Source organism: Phragmites australis, chromosome 1 (assembly GCF_958298935.1).
Source record: "Phragmites australis chromosome 1, lpPhrAust1.1, whole genome shotgun sequence".
Taxonomy (NCBI): Eukaryota; Viridiplantae; Streptophyta; class Magnoliopsida; order Poales; family Poaceae; genus Phragmites; species Phragmites australis.
In genome coordinates, this window is record NC_084921.1 from 42,429,771 (window position 1) to 42,451,193 (window position 21,423).

At 45.3% G+C, this 21,423-nt stretch overlaps 2 protein-coding genes and 1 pseudogene across 3 annotated transcripts; 1 reads left to right on the forward strand and 2 right to left on the reverse strand.

Moving 5' to 3' along the window:
- The first annotated feature begins 285 nt into the window (after positions 1-285).
- On the forward strand, positions 286-3,830 carry LOC133889610 (uncharacterized). The gene is made up of 2 exons (XM_062330066.1): positions 286-1,003; positions 2,947-3,830. Exons 1-2 carry the CDS (start codon positions 375-377, stop codon positions 3,635-3,637), a joined length of 1,320 nt encoding a protein of 439 aa, XP_062186050.1. The 5' UTR covers positions 286-374; the 3' UTR covers positions 3,638-3,830.
- Positions 3,831-3,969: 139 nt separating this feature from the next.
- Positions 3,970-4,421, reverse strand: LOC133885028 (UDP-glycosyltransferase 2-like; annotated as a pseudogene).
- Positions 4,422-8,480: 4,059 nt separating this feature from the next.
- On the reverse strand, positions 8,481-14,073 carry LOC133920075 (lysM domain receptor-like kinase 3). 2 transcript variants are annotated; one of them, XM_062364725.1, is made up of 11 exons: positions 13,254-14,070; positions 12,123-12,197; positions 11,243-11,545; positions 10,855-11,000; positions 10,686-10,775; positions 10,481-10,586; positions 9,878-10,029; positions 9,684-9,781; positions 9,438-9,588; positions 9,141-9,248; positions 8,481-9,018 (listed from the first exon to the last, which is right to left on the reverse strand). In XM_062364725.1, the coding sequence occupies exons 1-11, from the start codon at positions 13,930-13,932 to the stop codon at positions 8,854-8,856; spliced, it is 2,073 nt and encodes a 690-aa protein (XP_062220709.1). In that variant the 5' UTR covers positions 13,933-14,070; the 3' UTR covers positions 8,481-8,853. The 2 variants fall into 2 exon arrangements, 1 of the variants encoding a protein (XP_062220709.1); XR_009909997.1 differs by having other exon boundaries at positions 9,002-9,018; positions 9,457-9,588; positions 13,254-14,073.
- Positions 14,074-21,423: the final 7,350 nt, after the last annotated feature.

A 21,423-nucleotide genomic window follows, 5' to 3' on the forward strand; every position in this document is an offset into this window, starting at 1 on the left:
ATATTGTGAGTAAGTATGTATGTACATTTCGAGTTATATTGGTGTTTCGAAAAGTAAAAAAACTACGTATGTACATTTCGAGTTATATTGGTGTTTCAAAAAGTAAAAAAAACTACCGTCCGCGCGACCACATGCAGATCCTACTACCGTCCAATTTTGTCCACCAAATCAAATTCCCGCCGCACCCAACCCACAATTTGACAGTTTGCTGCTGCTCCAAATGCCATCGATCAGCGCAGGTCCCGAACCCAGACCCAAACCCGCGGCTACATTAGTTGCAAGCGATCGGCAGTTGACACCGCGCGGCACACACCTGCGCATTAGTTGCAAGCGCGCGGCAGTTGAGCGAGCTTAGCGCGCGATCACCGGACGCCATGGACCCCTGCGCGTTCGTCCGCCTCACGGTGGACCAGCTCCTCCTCAAGCTCCCCTCCGTGCCACGCCCCAGCTCCGGCGCCGGCGTGCACCCGTCCACCACGCCCTGCTTCTTCATGCTCCACCTGCAGGACCACCCCTCCTCACTCTCCCGCACCGCGCCGCTGCCGCTCGCATCCGCTGCCGCCGCACACGCCGACCCCGTCGTGCTCAGCCTCGACGCCGCCGCCTTGCAGAGGCTCTCGGCACGCCCTGCGGAGCTCGTCGTGACTGTGCACGTTGGACAGACAGGGAGCAACTGCGGCATGAGCGCCGCACGCGCGCTGGGGCGCGTGCGGGTCGCGGTGGACGTGGCGCGCGCCGCGGCCGGGGAGACCGTCATCGCCCGGGACGGGTGGGTGGACGTGGGGAAGCCGGCGTCAGGGTCGTCGTCCTCCGGCTGCCCCCGCGCCCAGATTCACATGGTCGTGTGGGCCGAGCCCGACCCGCGGTACGTGTTCCAGTTCGGCGGCGAGCCGGAGTGCGGGCCCGTGGTGTACCAGGTGCCGAGAGGAGGTGCTGGCGGCGGGCAGCGGCAGCCGGTGTTTACCTGCCGATTCAGCACCGGCCGCAGGGCAACTCTTTCCAGGTTGGTAGCTTGCTTCCGTGCACGACGCATAGATCCATCTGCATGCGATGCTTTTCACTAATTTGTTTGTTTAGTTAGCCTTGTTCTTTTCGTGTTAATAATGTGTCCGATCAATCTTGTTAGAAGTTGATTTCGGAGCTAAGCGCTTTTGTATATAGTTCGTAGTTGCAGACTTGCATGCAGTGGACCAAGAATGCTAGCTGCACATTAGTACTCGAGCTGACAAGGTGATTGTGCTCTTATGGAGCATTAATTGTTGGTCCAAATGAACAGATGGATACAATTAAGTGGCTTAAGATGTTTATAGCAACTGTTATAAATAAGATGGTAAAAAAATCAAGCTTGATGAAAAACAGACGACTCATAAATAGCAAATCTGTTCAAATAAAATAGGTTTACACTAATTGAGTATGGTCAGATGGGGACGCGTATCCCCTGACTTTGCTTTATAAAATCACCAAAATGCACAGTAATATAAGTCAGAGCAAACAGTACCGTGTCATTATTTACTATAACAATTTACTGTATCAAAATACTATTTTATAAGGTATTGTAGCACATAATCTTGTACATTCGTTTCAGATATAACGGTTCAAAAATATTAATATCACGGTACTGTTTATCCTCTTACTTTGCTGAAGCAAAGATAGATTCCATCAGATAGTGGGTGGAGATTTAAAAAAGCCGGCCACAGTTGTCATAAGCTAATTTTACCTATATCGACCAGTAATTAATTCGTTCAGTTTTATTAGGGAAAAGAAGGAAGCACAGCTAGCTAGCTCAATAAACGAATATGATGCGAATATATTTCGGTGCCACCTCTCTTCAATTTTTTTTAAAAAAATCGAAAAGCATTTCCCTCTCTTTCTGTTTGCTTTTGCTATTTCTTCGTACCGTTCATGATATTGGATGCCAGCTGCTCTTAGATACTTTGTTGTTTATCATAGCGTACTACCGGCGTTGGCAAAACCACTTGATAAAAAAATATTGCAACCTCCAGTCGCAACTAGGCATTATTTATTTTATTTCTCATGGAAGGTAGCTTTTCTTGTTGGAGTCAAATGAACTGGTGATTTGATAATAAACACAGGAGAATCCATGTCGCTGTTTACAGAATCGTACAGAGTGAAAACAAATCGGAGCAATATTTTTTGGGGTCAAATTCCAGAATATATTAGTGTGCTGCTATTTAACCGGTCAAGTTGGTTCTCTAGAGAAACCTTCACTGTCAGTGCTGCACAGATCCTCATGTATGCATTAATCAAGCTAGCTTAAGATATCAAAATTTACTAGAGATAATTCCATGTGTGTTATTGAATGTTAACGAAATTCTTAATTTGTCACTAAAAAAATCATAATCTCGTGTCACCAATTTAATTTTTTTCATCCCTTAAATATCATTACCGTCATAACGGATTTGGTAGTGTCACGTAGTGGATGAAAAAACAATTAAATTGACGATATAGAAGGAACTATAATTCTTTCAATGGCAAATGGAGGAACTATATTTTTTTCAATGGCAAATGAAGAATTTCGTTAATGCTTTGACACATAGGGAATTATCTCAATTTACTAATAGGTCTCATCTTAAACCTCAACACATCCACCATGATCTGATAGAGTACAGACACCAACCGTGCATGTGATGGAGTTACCAACCTAGCTAGCTGCCTTATTAATTTGCTCTGCGCATTTTTGTTCTGTAAGCTCGATCCTAGCTAGTTCAAAATCTTCCATAAATCATGTCCAACTAAGTATGCACGAGGTCTGATTTCCCATCGCCATCACCTGCTACTATCAACCAATCTTGTCGCAGACACACTTGGCGCCACGCTATAATATATGCGCAGCACTTCACTAGATTTGCCAGGCATGGATGCATGTGATTGCATATTTCGTTCTTGTAAGCTAATCTTGCATGTGCACTGCAAAATTTTGACCAGATCGCTGACGACGCAATCGTCCATGACCCGGAGCACCAGCCGTAGGCTGCGATCCTGGCTCAGCAACACCCTCCACGGCGACGGCCGCGTTGGCGAGCACGCGCGGCGCGAGCAGCGCAAGGGCTGGACGGTGACCATCCACGACCTGTCCGGCTCCCCCGTGGCGGCGGCGTCCATGGTCACCCCGTTCGTGCCGTCCCCGGGCTCCGGCCGCGTCTCCCGCGCCAACCCGGGCTCCTGGCTCATCCTCCAGGCCACGGGCGCGGGGCCGTCGAGCTGGAAGCCCTGGGCGCGGCTCGAGGCGTGGCGCGAGCGCGGGCCCGTCGACGCGCTCGGCTACCGGCTCGAGCTGATCTTCGACTCGGGCTCCCACGAGTGCGCCGTCCCCATCGCCGAGTCGTCCATCAGCACCAAGCGTGGCGGCCAGTTCGTCATCGATCCGGCCACGTTCCCCGAGGTAGCCAACGGCGCCGCGTGGCCATTCGCCGGTGGGTTCGTCATGAGCTCCACGGTGGAGGGCGAGGGGCGGGCGAGCCGGCCCACGGTGCAGGTCTGCGTGCAGCACGTGACGTGCATGGGCGACGTGGCGGTGTTCGTGGCGCTCTCCGCGGCCGTCGATCTCTGCATGGACGCCTGCAAGCTCTTCTCGCAGAGGCTCAGGAAGGAGCTGTGCCAGGATCAAGACGAGTGAGAAGGGACCGACCCGACCCGAGGGAAGTGCATTTGTGATCTTGGGTTTTGCCTTTGTGCTGTGAGATGTATTGTTCATGTGATTAATCTAGTCGATTAGTTGTTGTTTCTTGTGGATGTGATGGCCTGTGGCTGTTTTTATTGTAGGCTGGGTCGGATCACAAGAACAGAACGTTGTATGTTTATTCTTTCATTACGGCATTCTTTCGATTTTTTATAGACATCTCTCTTCTTGTTCGAAAGAAAAATATATTGGATATCTTCACATATCGTCGAAATCGACAGTTTTGGCAAAGAAGCTGGAGGACGTATCCAACCAAGTGACTACTTTGTTTACGCTTTGAGCTCCGCATCGCTCTTCTCCAGGCCTTCCAAGAACTCGTCGAACGCCACATCAGACGACCCACCTTCTTTGATAGCGTCGGCGGCCATCTCCTTCACCATCATGAGCTTCTCCCTGTGCTTCTTCCCTTCCTTGGAATTCGTCACCAGCCTCACCTTTGCTTCCACCTCCTCTACCTTCACAAGTTCCTTCTCGTAGCCCTCCACCACCACTCCGACCTTTATCTCCTCAACCATGTGCACCTTATCCTCTGCTCCGAGTATAGCGGCCAACAGATCATCGGCACGGCAAATACGATCCCCTCCAACGCCAAATTCCACCGGCAGTGCATCACGAATGAGCCAACGGCGTCAAGCCGCAGCACCTCGATCTGTGGCGCCCAGTTCTTCACCACGAAGCCCCAGTTCTTCACCTCTGAAGGGCTCATCATGCGAAGGGTCATCCTAAGCACCAGAAACCTTACTAGCGAGTACTCCGAACATGCTCGCCACTCAAACACAGGAAAAATTTAAATGAAAATTGATCCTTTCATTACAAAGCGACCACCTGAACAGCTCCTGGGGGCTAGATCTAAACAATCTGTTCAGTATACGCGAGACTTGAAAACATATGGTAGATGATCGAATCGGACAGACCAAGGAGCGAACAACGGGCAGATATGAGTCTGCGAGTTTATGGAGCTCCTCAGTGGTCTTCGTGGCGCTAGCAAAGCTTTTGGAGACGGCCGGGATGAGGTATGTATCCAAAAGGAGCTTGCGGACGCAGGCTAGAGCAAGACAGGCGCCGGTGGCTCCGATATTCAGTAAGTGGTCGCCCACCGTCACACGTAGCCTATCCTCAAGGCCACTCGCCTACTCGAAGGTCGCCAAAAACCAATCGACGTGACCAGTCACGGTGTCCCCAGGCGTTGGGCGAACCTGAACACCGGTGTACCGCAGCTACGAGTCAAATGGTGTAAAAGATCGGTTGAGGCGATCATAGAAATATTTACGCCATTGGTCACTTTCTCTGGCCAACTGCTCTAGGTCTCTCCACTTCACGAGCAACTCCTCCTGACAAGCTGGTCAATGAAGTAGGTTGCATATCACATAGAAGCCAGTCGATCGAGTCTCACTTGGCTAGCGTAAAACTAACACGTGGCTAAGTGGTGGTAGGACTAACGCACATCGAAGATCACCATGTAGGTTCTCTCGCTCGACCGCAAATCCTAACTCACACTCGGCCACCACTTCCTGGATACACCGTTTAATGGAATCTTCAATAAGCGTTATCAAGGGTTCGGGGTGAGCAGGTGGGTTGGCCAGTTATGGTCGCGCCACTTCCAACCGGCACTGGTCATGGGCATTGTTGGTAGGTGCAGTCGAGGGCTTAGAGCGGGAGGGAGTTTCAGTCATTTTAGGGCTTCTACAATCAGAGCGGCACACAACAAAACCTATCAAAGAAATAAAAAAGTTTCGTCCAAATATAATATAGAACATGAATTACAATTTGATATTTACTTCTCGGTGGCCTCCACCCGGAAGATGGATCCCACATAGTACACCGCCTCTTGGCACTTCTCCTGCAGTCTCTCCTTGGTTACGGGCCCGACTACTGCAAACCCTTCCCGAATGAGGTCGAGGTTAAAGTTAGGATCGTGACTGCGATAGCACCAGAGGATGTAACCAGCCGCATCCCTCACCGCCTGTGCCACATCCTCGGCACCCCTCGCCGCCAGAATACCTGGGAGATCGGGAAACTTTTCTGAGAGAACCTTGGTGGCATAGGCTCAGGCCTGGGCTGTGTGCGGGTCCTTCGACTCGATGATCTCCAGCTCGAGTCTCTTCAGGGGCTCCTTGAACTCCATAAATGCATCTTGGAGAATGCTACGAGTGGTGCTCTCGTCCTCCCTAAGCTGGGTATGTTTGGCGGCGAGTGCGGTTTTTTCTCGTTGGAGCTCACCACACTTTCTGCAGGAGCATGAGCCGCGCCTCCTTTTCTTCAGCCAGCTGCCTCTCCAGTTCAATGCACCTGCTGGCCACCGCTTCATTATTGTCAATCAACTTGCGGATAGAGCTCAGAAAGCGGGTGATCAAGGAGAGCAAGTCAGAGGCTGAAACGGGCTCAACGACTGGCTCAGCAGGCGCGGGAGCCATGATCAGTGCTCCTAAGGTCAGAGCTGTTGTAGGCTAGGGGACTGAAACATGTTACTGAGGTATAGGTGGAGTTACAACCATGGTCATGAGTGAGGTCGAGTACTTGCGGTGGCAACAGATTTACAAAATTAGGAAAAGAAAGAAAACTCGAGGTGTTGGTGCATAACTAGAAAACTTACCGTAGTGGTGGAGTGCTGAGCACAAGCCTAGACCTCGTAAATCCGCTGGGTCGGCTGGTCAAGGAGGATAGTCCAACAATCGAGCCATCGAAGCTCGGTGTCCCGAAAGCATGTTTGGATGCCTACACGGTAGACGGGCCCTCCGTCAGTCTCTTCCCCCCTTGCATCGACGCTGGGCCAACGGCGGCCTGACCGCTCCCAGTCTGGTCAAAGTGTGCCATTCTTCCCTCCAGCCTGACCATGATGACTTAAGGCACATCTACTTCAGTTTTGCCGCAGTGTACTTAGACGTGGGAAAATCTGGCTCTTTACTGGTGCATGGCGCCATTGGGAGAGGTAGGGGCGGATGTGGGAATACGAGTGGAGATTGAGACGATGGGCTCTGAGCGCAAGGGCTGAGAGGCTCTAAGGGATAGCGAAAGGATTCATGAGTAAGCTTTGACTTTCCAAATTACTAGGCCAACGCGATATCTCAATCGCCACGCGGAGCTCAGCCATATCGAAATTTGAAAGGTTACGCTTTAGGGGCTGAACTTCCCTCAAGTTCAGTGGAAATCAATGTCTCTCTCTCTCTCTCTCTCTCTCTCTCTCTCTCTCTCTCTCTCTCTCTCTCTCTCTCTCTCTCTCTAGAGGTTTAAAACCTCCTCTCAGGATGTGGTTTTGTGGGCCTGGCATAAAAGTGGACTGCGTCAATGGCCACTCCCAGAGTGAACTCATGTTGACCTGAGGCCTATGTGGTACGACCAGGTCCATCCACGACCATGTGGTGAACCACTCAGACACCACCTTCACGAGGGAGCTTGGGGGCTACTATCGATGTATATAATATAGAGTCCCCTATTCTGAGGGCCCATAAAACCACGTGGTCGCGGATAGACCTGGTCATTAGTAGAAGATTCTTACCCGGACAAGAATCTCACCGCGCGACCAGTTTACACGACCAGTTTGCATCTTCGCGACCAGAATCCTTATCACATAAGGGATTCTCGCGACCAGCCTATGTTGGTCGCGGGACATGTACTCATCAAACTAGTCTATTCTCATTGAATGCATTCCACTCAAGTGTTTTCCTTTCTTAGGCACTCCTCTCTAATGAACAAGTCGTGGCTGGCATAGTGGTGTCATGTCCTGTCCCATAGCATTAAACGTTACGAACGGGTTCACAGGCGTGTCAGACTACTTCACAGACACGTGTGAGTGATCGGTGATGGGACAGGGCAGACCGGCTGACTGGGACCAGGGTGACATAGGCGTGGAGGTGTCCACCGGATGGGACGGACTCGGCAGCTTCATCAGAACAAAAAAGGGGCATGTGTGCCGCCTATTTTAAATAGTATGGGGTGGAAGGTTTAGCTAAGGTATAGGTTAGCGGAAAAAGGCCCACTTGTAAGTTTTTCTTCTCTCTAGTATATAAAGAAAGGAGGACCCAGTTTGTTGAAGGAGGATCTGGAACCAGTTCCTAAACATTGATAACGAAATACATAGGACGTAGAGTTGTTATCCCTAGGGAGGCCTGGACCTAGATAATCTCTGTGTTCTTGAGTTCATCACAAACACACGCACACCGTATGCGTTGTTCACGCGCCCATCGACCGGTACACTTCGAAATCATTGTCAGGGATTAATCCTCGACAGTCTCCTTCTCAATTACTTGATATCTTACACTTATCTTAGTCAATTTTTGGGAATCATTGTCCTGGTGACCTTCATCATCCATCGACAATCCTTCACCATCCATTGACCCTGATGCGCGCCGCCTATGGGCATCCCTCGTCACCTGGATGTCCTACCCACCTCCCACCACCACCATGGGCCGGCCTTCCTCCTTGGCAATCCCTCTAAACTCACCGGCCTTAGGTAATCCTCAAACCCTAATCTCAATTTTCTTTGAAATTTTGGTGACTGATAGATTTGCAAGATCTCAGTCACGGAGATATAGCAAAATTGTTGAAAAAAAAACCTTTCAAGTAGATTTTGCAATTTTTCCATTTTCATTTTGAGAGGAAGAGGGGGGGAGGGGTGGGATGGGACGCGAGGGCCCAAGGCACTCCTCTGACAATGCCTTACTACTGTACTTTGGACTCCACAAAGCCCAAGCTGCAAGGCCCACTAAAATCTAACGGGTTAAATAAGCCCATAAATAATGCGTACAATGGCCTAATTCAGTTAGGGCTTTGAGCATTGGCATTAACATGCATGAAAAATGGGTCCAATAACCCACCACTGCATTGCAGCTTTGCAGCAGCAAACGAACGAGATAGCACATACCATTGCATTGCATGGTAGGTTTGGTATACATAAGTAGTTACATACTGTACCATCCACCAAGAGACACACTGCGTAGTGGTAGATATTCTAATACTGTACTACCCACCAAGAAATATGTTGCATTGTGGCAGATATTCTCTCAAAAAGAAGCGAGAGAACATTGCTCAACTGGACAAGGGACCAGTAAAGTGTAGAACTGGATTATAGACGAATATGCCTCCAGTTGATCAGGATCCAGCACAGGAGATTACTGAAGAGCATGTCGAGCAGCATATAGGCTCATGTAGCGGGATCACCTCCCCGCCACAAGACCGCTGAACACTTGGCTGTTCCCAGCCTGCGTCGCTTCCCACTCGATGGACGACAGCAATATTTGCGAGAGTGTGATCACAACCTGCTTCATGTCTGGCCGCAGAACAGGGTCTTCATCCACGCATTGTTTCGCTAGCATGGCCATCTTCAGCAGAAGAAATATAGAGCACTCAGAACGACGAGCAAACTATCATGGAATGTGCAGGCAAGAGAGCTAGCAAAAGCTTAGTTCTAATTGCAAGCAGTGCATAAGTTTAAAACTCATACCTTGTACACACAGTCATGAGGATACAGGTCCCTTAGATTACAGTCAATGCAGTCTTTCATGTTCCCCTTATACATTGAACTAGGATATTTCCTTAGAGCAGTCAACATCTGCGGAGTATAAAACCGAAGTTGTTCTAAGCTTTTGGAGTTAAAAGTGCAGAACTAGTAAAATCGGAACTTGAACAAAGTCAATGGAAAGCCAGTAACTTGGATGTTAAGATAACAGCAAAAGGCATATGCTATTAAGCTATAATATTACTATCAAATGTTTAATTGATAATAAACTGAGAAACTTACAACTGATGCCAGTGAGCGCCTTTCAGAGTTTGAACTTGCAACCATTCCTTCAGCCCTTGTAATTGCCTCCTTTCCAGATATTAACTCAAAAAGTACTACCCCAAAAGCATAGACATCACTTTTCGTAGTTGCCAGGCCATCCCGCAGGTATCTACAAGAACGATTAACGAAAGATCGTTATGACACCGCAACTAGCGCCAAAACTTGCTTCTAATTACCTTAAAAATGACAGAAAAATGCACTTACTCAGGGGCCAAATAACCGAAAGTTCCAACGACTTTTGTGACAGAAGCCTCTGCATCACTGGATTTCACTACCAATTTTGCAAGGCCAAAATCTGAAATCTATGAAGGCAGAGAGATGCAGTTCCATGACAAACCATAAAATGGTATTAATTGATGCAGGAGAAAACGAAAAAAAAAATATTTCAAATACCTAACCTTCGCTCTGAAGGAACCATCAAGCAAGATATTACTTGATTTGATGTCTCTATGAACATAATGATCCTTTGTGTGCTCGTGAATGTATTCAAGTCCTCTGGCTGCATCAAGTGCGATTTGGACCCTAAAGATCCATGAAAGTGATGAGTACCCTGGAAGAAGAACCCAAATCAATCAATAATGATAATCCGGTGGAGATAATATACTTAAACCAAAGTTATCTGCCAAATGAGGCATAAAAATCAGTTGATATCAACTTGTGAAAAATTGCTTCAAGCAGTAAGCTTGCAGAACCTGTCCAAAAGCTGACAAATAGCTTAAAGCAGTGAAGCAGCAAGCTTGCAGAACATGTCCACTAAAGATCTTTCTATTGGTTACTCTCTATAAATACAATGGTAAAGGTTTTGGCACTAGTAAAGTGGAAGATATTAGGCATTAAATACCGATGCTGGGGATTCTACAGCCCTAAATGAATGAAAAGCATATTTAAATGTTAATTTTTCCATTATCTAAAAATGAAAATGTTACTATTTTATAATGCTGAAAGTCATATCTAAGAAAAAAGAGATTCTTTCAAAAATCAAGTGCCAGATGAGGGTATACCCTTGCTTTCAGGATTGTGTAGATGATTTTTGAGTGAACCATTTTGAGAGTACTCATAAACCAAGAAAAGTTCATCCTTACTTGCTGCATAGCCAATCAACTCTACCTTTGACAAAACATGGGTCACGCACATGAAAGTTCAGTAAACATTGAATAGTAAAGCACAATTAAAATAGGATTTTATGATAGCAGTAAGATACCATACCAGACTAGCATGATGAACCTTACAAAGAATTTTCATCTCTACTATAAATTCTTTAGTTTTAGTGGCCATCATTCTCTTTATCGCAACCTCCTGTAGACAACATTTTTACTATCGAGAAGGCAATTACAAGAAATTTTATGTATAGAAATTGGCAACTCAGATCTCGAACCTGGTCTCGGAGAACACCATAGTAGACGGAACCATATGTTCCATGACCAAGAAGATTTGCATCAGCAAATGAGTCAGTTGATGTGAGTATTTCTTCATATGTAAACACAATGGGCTTCTCCCTGTCAAATACATCTACTACCACACCTGTTTAGGGGGCTTGAATCGGTTACTATATGAGAGAAGCTAAAGAAAAACAACAGGAGTAAACATTAGTTTGTGCTGATAATACTTTGTTACTAATTGTGACTTTGTATCTCAATTGAAGTTTTTCTTGGACCCTATTTCAAGAAACACTGGTCCATCTTACAAAACGAAAAAGGTTAGGGTTGGCAGCAGTTACTTGTGCTCCTTTTTATTTGGGATGGGTTAACAAACGGTGAACTGACCTTTGGGGACATTGATATGATGATCACCACCATCCGCTCTTGTTGGCTTCGCATTTCCAAATTGGCAGCACAAGTATCTTCCAGAACCATAACAGAAACTGCCACTCTTAAGGAGTTGAAACTTATGCGACATGGGTTGATCTGGGCTCTTTCTCTGGTTATTATTAGGATCTTGGAGATTGTATTTGAAGAATTTCCATCGAACAAATGTGAGGAGAGCAATAGCAATTAAAGCAAGTGCAACTCCCATGCTGCCAATAACCCATCCATAAGGAAATTTTGTTGAATGGTGCTCTGGTATCTCTGCAGTTTCATGTCAGGAAATACTTTGTTAGACTATAATACCAAGGAATATTGTTGATTGCTGGTAGTCCTTGATAACGAGACTGACATTTTTCAACATTAACGCTTGAACAGAAGTATAAGATCAGGACCGTTACAACTGAATAACAGAAAATAAAATAAATAAACAAAGCGGAATATGCATATTACAAAAAACTCCGTCACTGATTGTTCTCAAAATATCATCAAGCCTACCTAAAGGTCACCCAAAAATACAGAATGTTGTATTACCGCAGAATCATGGAATGGCTACATTAATCAAAACACTAAGGAATGAGTTGTAAATTGTAATAACTACCTGAAAATGTGTTTTTATTTATTATCAAGGAGTCATCAAGCCTACCTAAAGGTCCCCCAAAAATACAGAATGTTGTATTACTGCAGAATCATGGAATGGCTACATTAATCAAAATACTAAGGAATGAGTTGTAAATTGTAATAACTACCTGAAAATGTGTTTATTATTTATTATCACGGAGTCATGGAATGACTATATACTCAAAACATAAAGGAATGAATTGTAAATTGTAATAACTACCTGACAATGTGTTCTCAGTTGGTGCTGGGGCAAGAGCAGGAGGAGGAGATATTGCGACATAAGCTTGTCCAGGAACTGCAAATGGGTATACAGGAATGAAGACGGAATAGAGGATTAGGAAACATCCATAAACTTCATTACAAATACTAGATGGAAAGTTACAAGAAAATGTACAGAATTCGATGACAGCAGGAAAGATTTCATATTAATCATTGCAAGAAGAAAATATTGCGTGAATGTGAATAACAATAGTAAAGAAAAGGTAACACCGCGACTTAAGAAAAATAAATTGGAGACTTCAACTGGCCAAGAAGGCTGACATTGGATCATATTGGGAAGCTCAACATTTAATTACAGGAGAAATGAACACACAGCGGTCCATGGTGGGAAAGTTAATGCCTCACTGCTATTAAATATCCCAACTTACCAATACATAGTAGTAGTAATATTTCTGACATGTAACTGGATTGAGTTCTTAATAAAAATCAGGCGCAAGGGATGTGTTAAGTGCAATCACTCAATGTCACATGTACCTCCTTGTGCCAACCTAGAACTACAGAGCAGCACACCAAGAGATGCTGCTACCAGACCAGTTAGAGATTATTTTACTCCATCTAGCATGTTAATGTTATCTCAAAGCAATGAAGTCGATTATGCTATTCTGTGCAGATAGCAGTTTTCAGAACTTGTTTAGACAACGATACAAAATACACTTTTGCACTTTGCAGTGTATTGCTATTTCTCCCCAGCCGAATTGATCTGATGCTCTTCATGCCCAGTAGTAGCTGATTAATGAGCAAGCAGTACCAATCACCTTAGTAAGGAACACATCTATCTCAATATATGTACAATTTTGACACAATCATTCACCACGTCCACAACATGTTCATGAGACAATTGGTAGATTCCAGGGCAGCCACAAGAAGTAAAACGTGAATACCGTGGTACTATGCAGAAGCTCAGACCAATAAATTTTGCGAAGCAGTACTTCATAACGAGCAATTATTTAGAGATCCATGCTTGCAACTACCTAACAAACTGAGGGGGAAAGAAACTAACAATCTTTTCACTGCGAATTCTACAAAGAAATTGTTGATCGATTTGCAGAAATGATCGCTAACATTGGCTCACCTGAGTTCAATGGGATGTAGTATACCTTCCCTACGGTGATGGGGTCGGGGTTGGCCATGCCATTGGCAGCCTCGATGGCATCCATGCTCGCCCCGAACCTACTCGAGAGCGACCCCACCGTGTCGCCGTCGACGCCGACGTAGCTCAGGAGGTAGTTCCATGGGCCGGGCGAGCATCCGCAGAGCAGGTGGAGCGCCACAACGGCACCTGGGCGCGCCGGCCGCTGCGCCGCCCCACCTGGCGGCGGCACAGCGAGGCCCGCGTACGCTGTGGCCGCCACGTCGGCCGCGGTGGCGTTGGGGGGCGCCGCCGAGGCCGTTGAGGAGGGGATGGTGTAGGTGGTATTAGCGAGGTAGGTGCGGGACGGGAGGCAGGAGCAGTTCTTTCGCACGAAGGCGTACACCGGGCTGGCCGCTGCGTCGGCGGTGAGGTCCCCCGGCGCGGCGTCGAACATGGACTCGAGCAGCGTGACATTGGCGGCGGCGGCGGCCGGGAAGGCGAGGAAGGCCGTGCAGACGCGCGAGAGCTCGGAGCAGGCGAGCGGCGCCGACGTGGCGTTCCCGGCGGCCGCGGCGGCGCCGGAGATGGCGAGCGGCAGGAGGAGGAGGAGGGGAAGGAGGTGGTGGCGAGGCATTGGGGCTAAGGTTCTGGTCTCGAGGCGGCGAGGTGGTGGTGGCATGGAGCTGGCAGTGGCGAGCAGAGCGCAGGATGCTTCGCGTGGTCGGGTCACTAACGCACACTGGGGGGAGGCGCTTTTAGTAAGAAGACGGGGTTAATTAGCGCGCACGGCCACAGGGAGGCGCAAGCGCGGGCGCCGCAGGAGAGAATGGTGGTGTTGTTAGATTTGCCCGTAATGCCCCTGTCTGACTTTTTCCTTCCGTTTCTGCTTTGGGGAATAGCAGTTGGCTTAAGATAGTGAAAGCGGAAAAAAGCATTTGCTGAGGGGGAAACTCTGTTGGTGTAAAAAAATACGGAATCTCTCTTTTTCGGGTGACTGAAATTTCAGCAGACGACGTCGATGCCGTTGTGTGCCCGTCGCGACCACGAGGTTAGGGTCTAGGTTCACCAGTGCCCTGAGGACATAAAGCCAGAGAAGCAATGACTGGCAATGGAAGCGGTGCAGGCGTGGGGCACAGAGATGGTGACGTTGTGAGAAAGCTGAGGTGGTGGCGCACAGGCAAACGTAGTCTAAAAATTAAGCGGAGGCAAAAACAATGATTAGATATTTACAATTTCATGAAAAAAAATACTAGATCCATTAAAATCCTTTGAAAAATAAGAATTTAAATAGAAAGTTGTACCACGTTCATTATATACTGAGTCCACCTGTACGGTGGTGGATCTAGCAACACGAGCCACCAGTGACCAGAGAGGCATGGTGGCACGACCAAATGAAGGTGAGAAAGAAAGCTGCCAACGGAGAAGAAGAGTTGTAGCCGTTAGATTGAGTTTGATGTTAATCCGACGGAAGAAAGAAAAAACAGTGACCGAGAGTTAGAAAACTATTAAAGTCATCCAAAAAATTGCCCTCCAAATCAAAGAAACTTCAGGGGCAATATGGGAACAAGTAAAAATCAAGCCAGCACAAGGATCAGGGGACTTACAAAAACGATGAAATCTTAGTGCAGCTCCTACAGCATCGGCAAAAGGCGATCGTGCATCTATGTCATTTGTGGCAGCGAGACGGGTTGGTTTTCCACTCTAGCAGAGTCGCTATCAAGTGTATAGGAATATATGAGTATATTAATGTCGTAAATTTACGACTAAGTAATAGGGATATGTATCACTTGTTTTGTGATTATGGATGATCGTGAATTAAAAAGAGATTAAAAATAATTAAAGATAATAAATATAGTTACTATTGAAGGTAAAAATAGAGAATAAAATAATATAATAGTATTAGATGATGCTATAATAATATTATAAGATCTATTATTGATGGCCTTATTATTAATACCTGTCCCGTACTGTATAATTAACCGGCTTTGATTTGTGTGTCGGACAGTATTTATATACGTCTTTAAAAAGGTTAGGAATCCAAAGCACCCGACGACGCCGAAAGAGTTTTACTAGTACTAACTGGACGTGATTGCACTGCTGCCTCCTGCTCGTGCCGGCAGAAATTCACCGTCGGCACGAGTGCGTGCATGCACGACTATAGCCGTGGAGTAGAGGCCACAACGCAGCCTCGTTCATATCAACGCTCACGACAGTGCCGTCAACATTCGCGTGTGTCCCCCTAGCATGCATCTCCTGCCGGCTGCTGTTCATTTGCTATCTCTCTCCGGTTCACGGAGGTACGGTACGCTATCCATCTGAGACCTGGAGAGTGGAGATCAGGCAGGAGCAAAGCATGCGCGCGGACTACGCTGAAATTTATGACGCCTCCAACAATTAATCTCATCATCACACCGGCAAATCTTTTCACGGTCGCATACGCTTCTACGGGCTTGTGGCAGCATTAACTACGCAAGCACGGCGGGAGCAAGGAGGTAGCTGGACGACGTCGAGGCTTTAACACAGCGGCAGAGGCCGACGAGGATGCGGCCAAAGCAGCCCCCCGCACGGAGAGAGTTCCTCACGTCTTTTCTCCACACGGTAACATGATTACTAACACGTGAGGTGGCCGACCCACAGCTGGTTCCACGGCAGCGAGGAGGTGGAGCCGCGCCCCGCCACGCCTGGTGGCGTCGGCACAGGTGTCGGCCGCTAAAAAGATGGATGTTTTAGCAGAGTTTTCTGTGCGATCCGTACGCACATTTCCGCTCGATCAGATCAGAATAGATCTGCGTTCTCAAGATTAACGTCTCCCTGCTGCTAAAGCAGACAAGCAGCTCGCGTCGTGCGCTGGCGCGGCCACCAGCTTTGCGATTAGTACGAACAGTAGGTGTTTTTATACGGCGAGAGCCGAGTAGGGCTGTAGGGGAGAGTAGCGTGTACTTGCAGTCCGAATATTTCCATGGATTAGGTGGATAATGTAGCCTAGCTGGTAGGTGGTACACTGGTACTTTTTAATGATGAAATAAAATTATCTTACCTAATAGTATATAGCATGAAGTACATAGTTGTTCTTTACCATAAAGTTGTAGCCCTTAGCTACCACACCATAAAGTAACAAATAGTATAACCTATTGGAAACAAACTCAAGGAAACTTTCCAGCACTGTTTTATTATTAAATTTTCATCCTTGCTTGACGAATTCCATCAAAATGGTGCACTGGTACTTGTGTAGTTAGAAGTAGTAGTACTTGTTTAGGATGCGGGTCATGTGGTAGCGGCGGCATACTGCATCGGAAATTTTGGTAGAAAACAAGTATCTATGCCGGCAAAAATATAAAAATAAGTAATTTATTAATTTATATTTAAAAAATATATAATATATTGTTGTATTTACAAATATAGTATTGTATTCAGCATCTGATTCACGAAAATACATTTTTGGTACACCGTACGTCGTAAAGGGGTGGGTTTGGGTGTTTTTGACACCTCATGTATCGAATACGGCACTGTGTATCGTATTCGTCGTATGAGATGTCAAAAACTGACTGTATTCGATACCTCATATGTCGAATATAATATATAGTGTCGTATTCGATACTTGAGATACCGAGGTGCTGAATACACCCATCTGTTGCTGCGCCACGCTCACAAGAAAGCTAGGTAGCTTGAACCGTTGTACGTGTATTTATATTTTTTATTTAACTTTTGATTTTATTTGAGAGTATAAAAGTAGTCTAAAAATTCTAAATATTCTTTATGAGTAAATTAGAGCTCACTAGCAACCCGTTTTAATTGGTTTGATCCAAAAAGCAGAGCCAATATTTAATTAAAATTCTCCAAATAAAACTAGTTTTATAAATTCTAGTAATTTTTAATGCCTCAAATAAATTCTCAAAAATCTAGAAAAAATCACATATGATATACAAATTTATGAAAATGTTTCTAACCCTAGCTTATTTGGTGAAAATGTAAGTTCTTTTGTAATACTTTATTTATATGTATTTTTATCATTCATGTGATATTCTCTTTTTAATTCAATTTGAATAAAAATAAATAAACATGCACAAAACGTACAATCAAGTGCTAAATTCACTAAAAAAATATCATAACCAATTCAACATCGTCATTGCATACGCAAATAAGTGCATAATATATAATGAGAGGCTTAATAGATGTATGGTGAGAAAATCAGTTATTGTGCTATTTAATTAATTGTTTGTGTTTCTTTGTCATTGTCTATTGATGATAACACCGTTCTTGAACCTCTCAGATTAATATTAAGCCTCTTCTTATTGTTCTATATACTTTATTTCTTCCTTAGTTATCTTCCTGCTTTGAGAGATGGCACCTCCATCCACATGCTCCTTATCTAGTTGTTTAAATTTCAGATATATTCTTTATCATATTTAATTGATAAACATTTAAACCTGTCGTACCACTACCGCTTTGAAAGATAAATGTAAATATATATTCGTAATTTTTAGATTCAATGCTTCTTAAGTATCTGGCTTTACTATCTTAACGGTACTTGTTAACCTATCATGCATACATGGTTCAGTTTAAGTATAATATTTAAGTATTTGCCTACAAAACAACAATAATTCATGGTGATCCAGGAGAGAAGCATACATTATATTTACAGATTTTAGGTTAGCATAGTTCCTACCTCTTTAAACAAAAATACATAAGGTTAGAAAAGTGCATAAGAATGAGTTTGGTTGGAGGGCGGGGTTGGACGGGATATAACCATCTCTATTTTTTGAATGAGATTAATCGGTTTTCTATTTAGTTGGATGGATGAGATGAGCCAGTTTTCTGTTTGATTGGTGGGATTAGAATGGATAGGATAAACCAATTTTCTATTTGGTTAGTGGGTTGCAATGAAGCTAAATTAGTTATGATAATTTTTTTTGAAATTACCCCTTGATTGTATGTTTTATGCATATTTGAATTTTATTTTTATTTAAATTGAATTAAAAATATAATATCACATGAAATGATAAAATGCATATAAATGTAGCATTACAAAGGTACTCACATTTTCACCAAATAACCTAGGGTTAGACACATTTTTATAAATTAGTACATCACATGAGAAGAATATTAGTTATTTTTTCTAGATTTTTGGGAATGTATTTGAGGCATTAAAAATTGCTAGAATTTATAAAAGTAGTCTTATTTAGAGAATTTTAATTAAATATTGGCTCAGACTTTTTGATCAAACTAATTAAAACGGGTTGCTAATAAGCTATTGTCGGAGGGTGAACTCCTATCGCAGGGATCCTGGGGGACCCCTTTTTAGAGATTCGATCGGGGGGATGATCCTGAGTATGTTCGCCGGAGAAATAAATGGGTATGAATGCGATGACCGGTGGTGTGGAGTGATCTAATGCGAAAAGGAGTAAATATGATGGTGTTTAGACAGGTTCGGACCGCACGGGGGGCGTAACACCATACTCCTGTATGAATACTATAAATGCCCTGAGAAAGTCCCTCAAGGATGTTGCTGGTTACAAGAATGTTTATCTATCTTAGAGCATGGGGCTCTTTGTTCTTCGGCCTGTGATATTCTCTTCTCTGCTTATAAGCAATTGTTTCCTCTTTCGAAGCTTATCTTTTTTTCTTCTTCTGTGCCGTCGGCTGCTTTAAATACCTTCCGGCAGCAGTGTGCCCCGAACGGGAGGGGGAGCACGAGTTCCGAGACACCATAAATGGAAAGGGCGTCATCATTTCCTCTATGCGAAGTGACCAGGGGTGGAAAATGCGTCCCACACCCGGTCATCCGTCACCATAAATGCACTAGCAACGGGCGCTGTGGAGAGGGCCCACCGGGCAGCCGCAGAGCGGCCCGGCGTGCCTATCCTGTCTTGTTCCCCTGCCACAGCAGCTCAGCAGACGGAATGCCTCGGCCCTTACGACGCTATCCCGAGACGGGCCGGATGGCACGGGATGGGACCCGTGCATTTAATGACCCCATGTCCTTCTGCCAGAACGTGGCAGAAACTGACACCGAGCGCGGCGGGAGCAGTTGGAGGTGACAAGCTACATACGCTCTTTAAATGCGGTCTTGGGCCTTTGACTGGCTGACATATCATCGGTGGGCCCCTCGGGGGCCACTGTCAGGGGGCTCTCTGGGTCGTCGGGGAACCGAATGCTCGGGGGTCACTGTTCACCTCCCCGAGCACTCTCTCCCGAGAATGCCCTTTCTTGTCCTCGGAGAACCGAGTGCTCGGGGGGTACTGTTCACCTCCCCGAGCGCTCTCTCCCGGGCACACTTGTACGGCTCCTCAGGGGACCAAGTGCTCGGGGGCTGCTGCACGCAACCCTGAGCACTCTCTCCCAGAACTTTCTTCGGTGGGTCCTCAGGATACTTGGGTGCCCAAGGGGCCACCGCTAGCGGCCCCGGGCACATTTCTCCCGGTACTTAGCTTTCTTGGTCGTCGGGGGACTTGGGTGCTCGGAGGTCACCGCACACCTTCCCGAGCATGTTCTTCCTGGCACTTAGATTTCGTGGATCATCAGGGAACTGGGATACTCGAGGACCACCGACTGTGGCCCCGAGCGCCCTCTTCTGGGACTTGATCTTTTTTACCTTGCGGGGGAGATTCTGCGGGATGGCAACATGTGGCGGATTGCTGGCCTGACCTCGGGATTCGGAGACCCCTGATTCCTGATACACCAACAGCTATAGTTTGTGAAAAAAATGCTTAGAATTTTTTATTACTTTTGTATTCTCAAATAAAATTGAGAGTTTAATAAAATAAACATAAATATACATGTATAACGATTCTAGCTACTTAGCTTTCTTCGCGAGCATGGTCCATAACAAATGAGCGAGTGTATTTGCCATCTCAGATATCGAATATAACCGGTTTTTAGCACCTCATACGTAGAATATGGTACACAGTGCCTTATTCGGCACGTGAGATACCGAAACACCTAGGCTTACAAAATAAGTATATTTGTAAATATAATAATATATTATTTATTTTTATATATATGATCTAACATATTATTTATTTTTGAATTTTAGCCATCTAGTAGTATGTGAGAGGTATGTCCGAAATGTGGGTGGCATTTACTAGAACATTGGAACTTGAGAATAATTATTGACCAGTTGTCCATCAAAGACTGCGCAGCATATAGGTCGGTAAACCACTAGTCACCTGTGTATGGTGAATTCACGGCGACCACTCCACTTGTATGTAACTAATACTCTCTTTGTTCTTAAATAAATAACGTTTGGGAATAGTGTAATTAAATTTTAAAATTTTAATCACTAATATATATAAAAGTATTAAAATTTGTAATATAAAATAGTATTAGTAGATTTGTCATGAGAAATATTTTGAATGAATTATTTTTTTTCAACAACATTTAATAACAAATGCTTAAAAAACAATGGTCAAAGATAAGTGTTACAATCCGTGTCCATGTCTAAATTGACAAGTAAAAGAACATAAGTACTATCTTCATTTTTATTTATTTATCACCAATAATTTAATGTAACAATTTTGATGGTGCGTTTTTTCAAAAAAATTAAGAATACTTTAAAGTATATAATATTAATAAAATATATTTCATGATAAATCTAATGATACAAAAAATTTAGATATTTATAAATTTTTCATAAAAATATAAAATTAAAATTTCTACACTAAACTATTAGTGATAAGTAAATGAAAATGGAGGTAGCATTAATCAGAAAGCCAGACTAGTGACTAGGCCTCGAGGCGAGCGAACAGGTTTACCCCGGACGGATTTGTCAGACTCCCGTCGTGCACGCACAGCGTCGTAACGAAGCATGGTAGACTAGTGTGATAGCAATCGCGCGTACTCTTACGCTGCACGGTGCATCCCCGCGACACGATGCGCACGCGTACGGGATGAGGCAGGCGTTCCGGCACACGGTACTAACGTTCACGCCACTGACTTTTCAACTAAGCCCGATTGCGTGAACCAACATTTCCTACCGTGCGTGCTAGGTTGGATCCTCTCGCACGTTCCACCGCGTTTTGCTGTAGGACTGACCAGCTTTACTGCGGCTGTGCCTTTCCATTAGCAGGACAGGATCCACCGTTTGCCGCTGCAGAGGCGGGCTAGCTTCCTTGTCCTGGGTTACGGGGGGATGCTGCCGCACGGGCGCTGCTCGGTGGGATTTGACACGGCC

What these genes read in the sequence shown, in the direction of transcription:
- LOC133920075 (XM_062364725.1), bottom strand. Translation starts at nt 13,932, where the DNA reads ATGCCACCACCACCTCGCCGCCTCGAGACCAGAACCTTAGCCCCAATG. An exon ending in AACTGAGAACACATTGTCAG is followed by an intron (nt 11,546 to 12,122) that starts GTAGTTATTACA and finishes ATGAAACTGCAG; the next exon opens with AGATACCAGAGCACCATTCA. An exon ending in AGGTTCATCATGCTAGTCTG is followed by an intron (nt 10,587 to 10,685) that starts GTATGGTATCTT and finishes GTTTTGTCAAAG; the next exon opens with GTAGAGTTGATTGGCTATGC.
- LOC133889610 (XM_062330066.1), top strand. Translation starts at nt 375, where the DNA reads ATGGACCCCTGCGCGTTCGTCCGCCTCACGGTGGACCAGCTCCTCCTC. An exon ending in CGCAGGGCAACTCTTTCCAG is followed by an intron (nt 1,004 to 2,946) that starts GTTGGTAGCTTG and finishes AATTTTGACCAG; the next exon opens with ATCGCTGACGACGCAATCGT.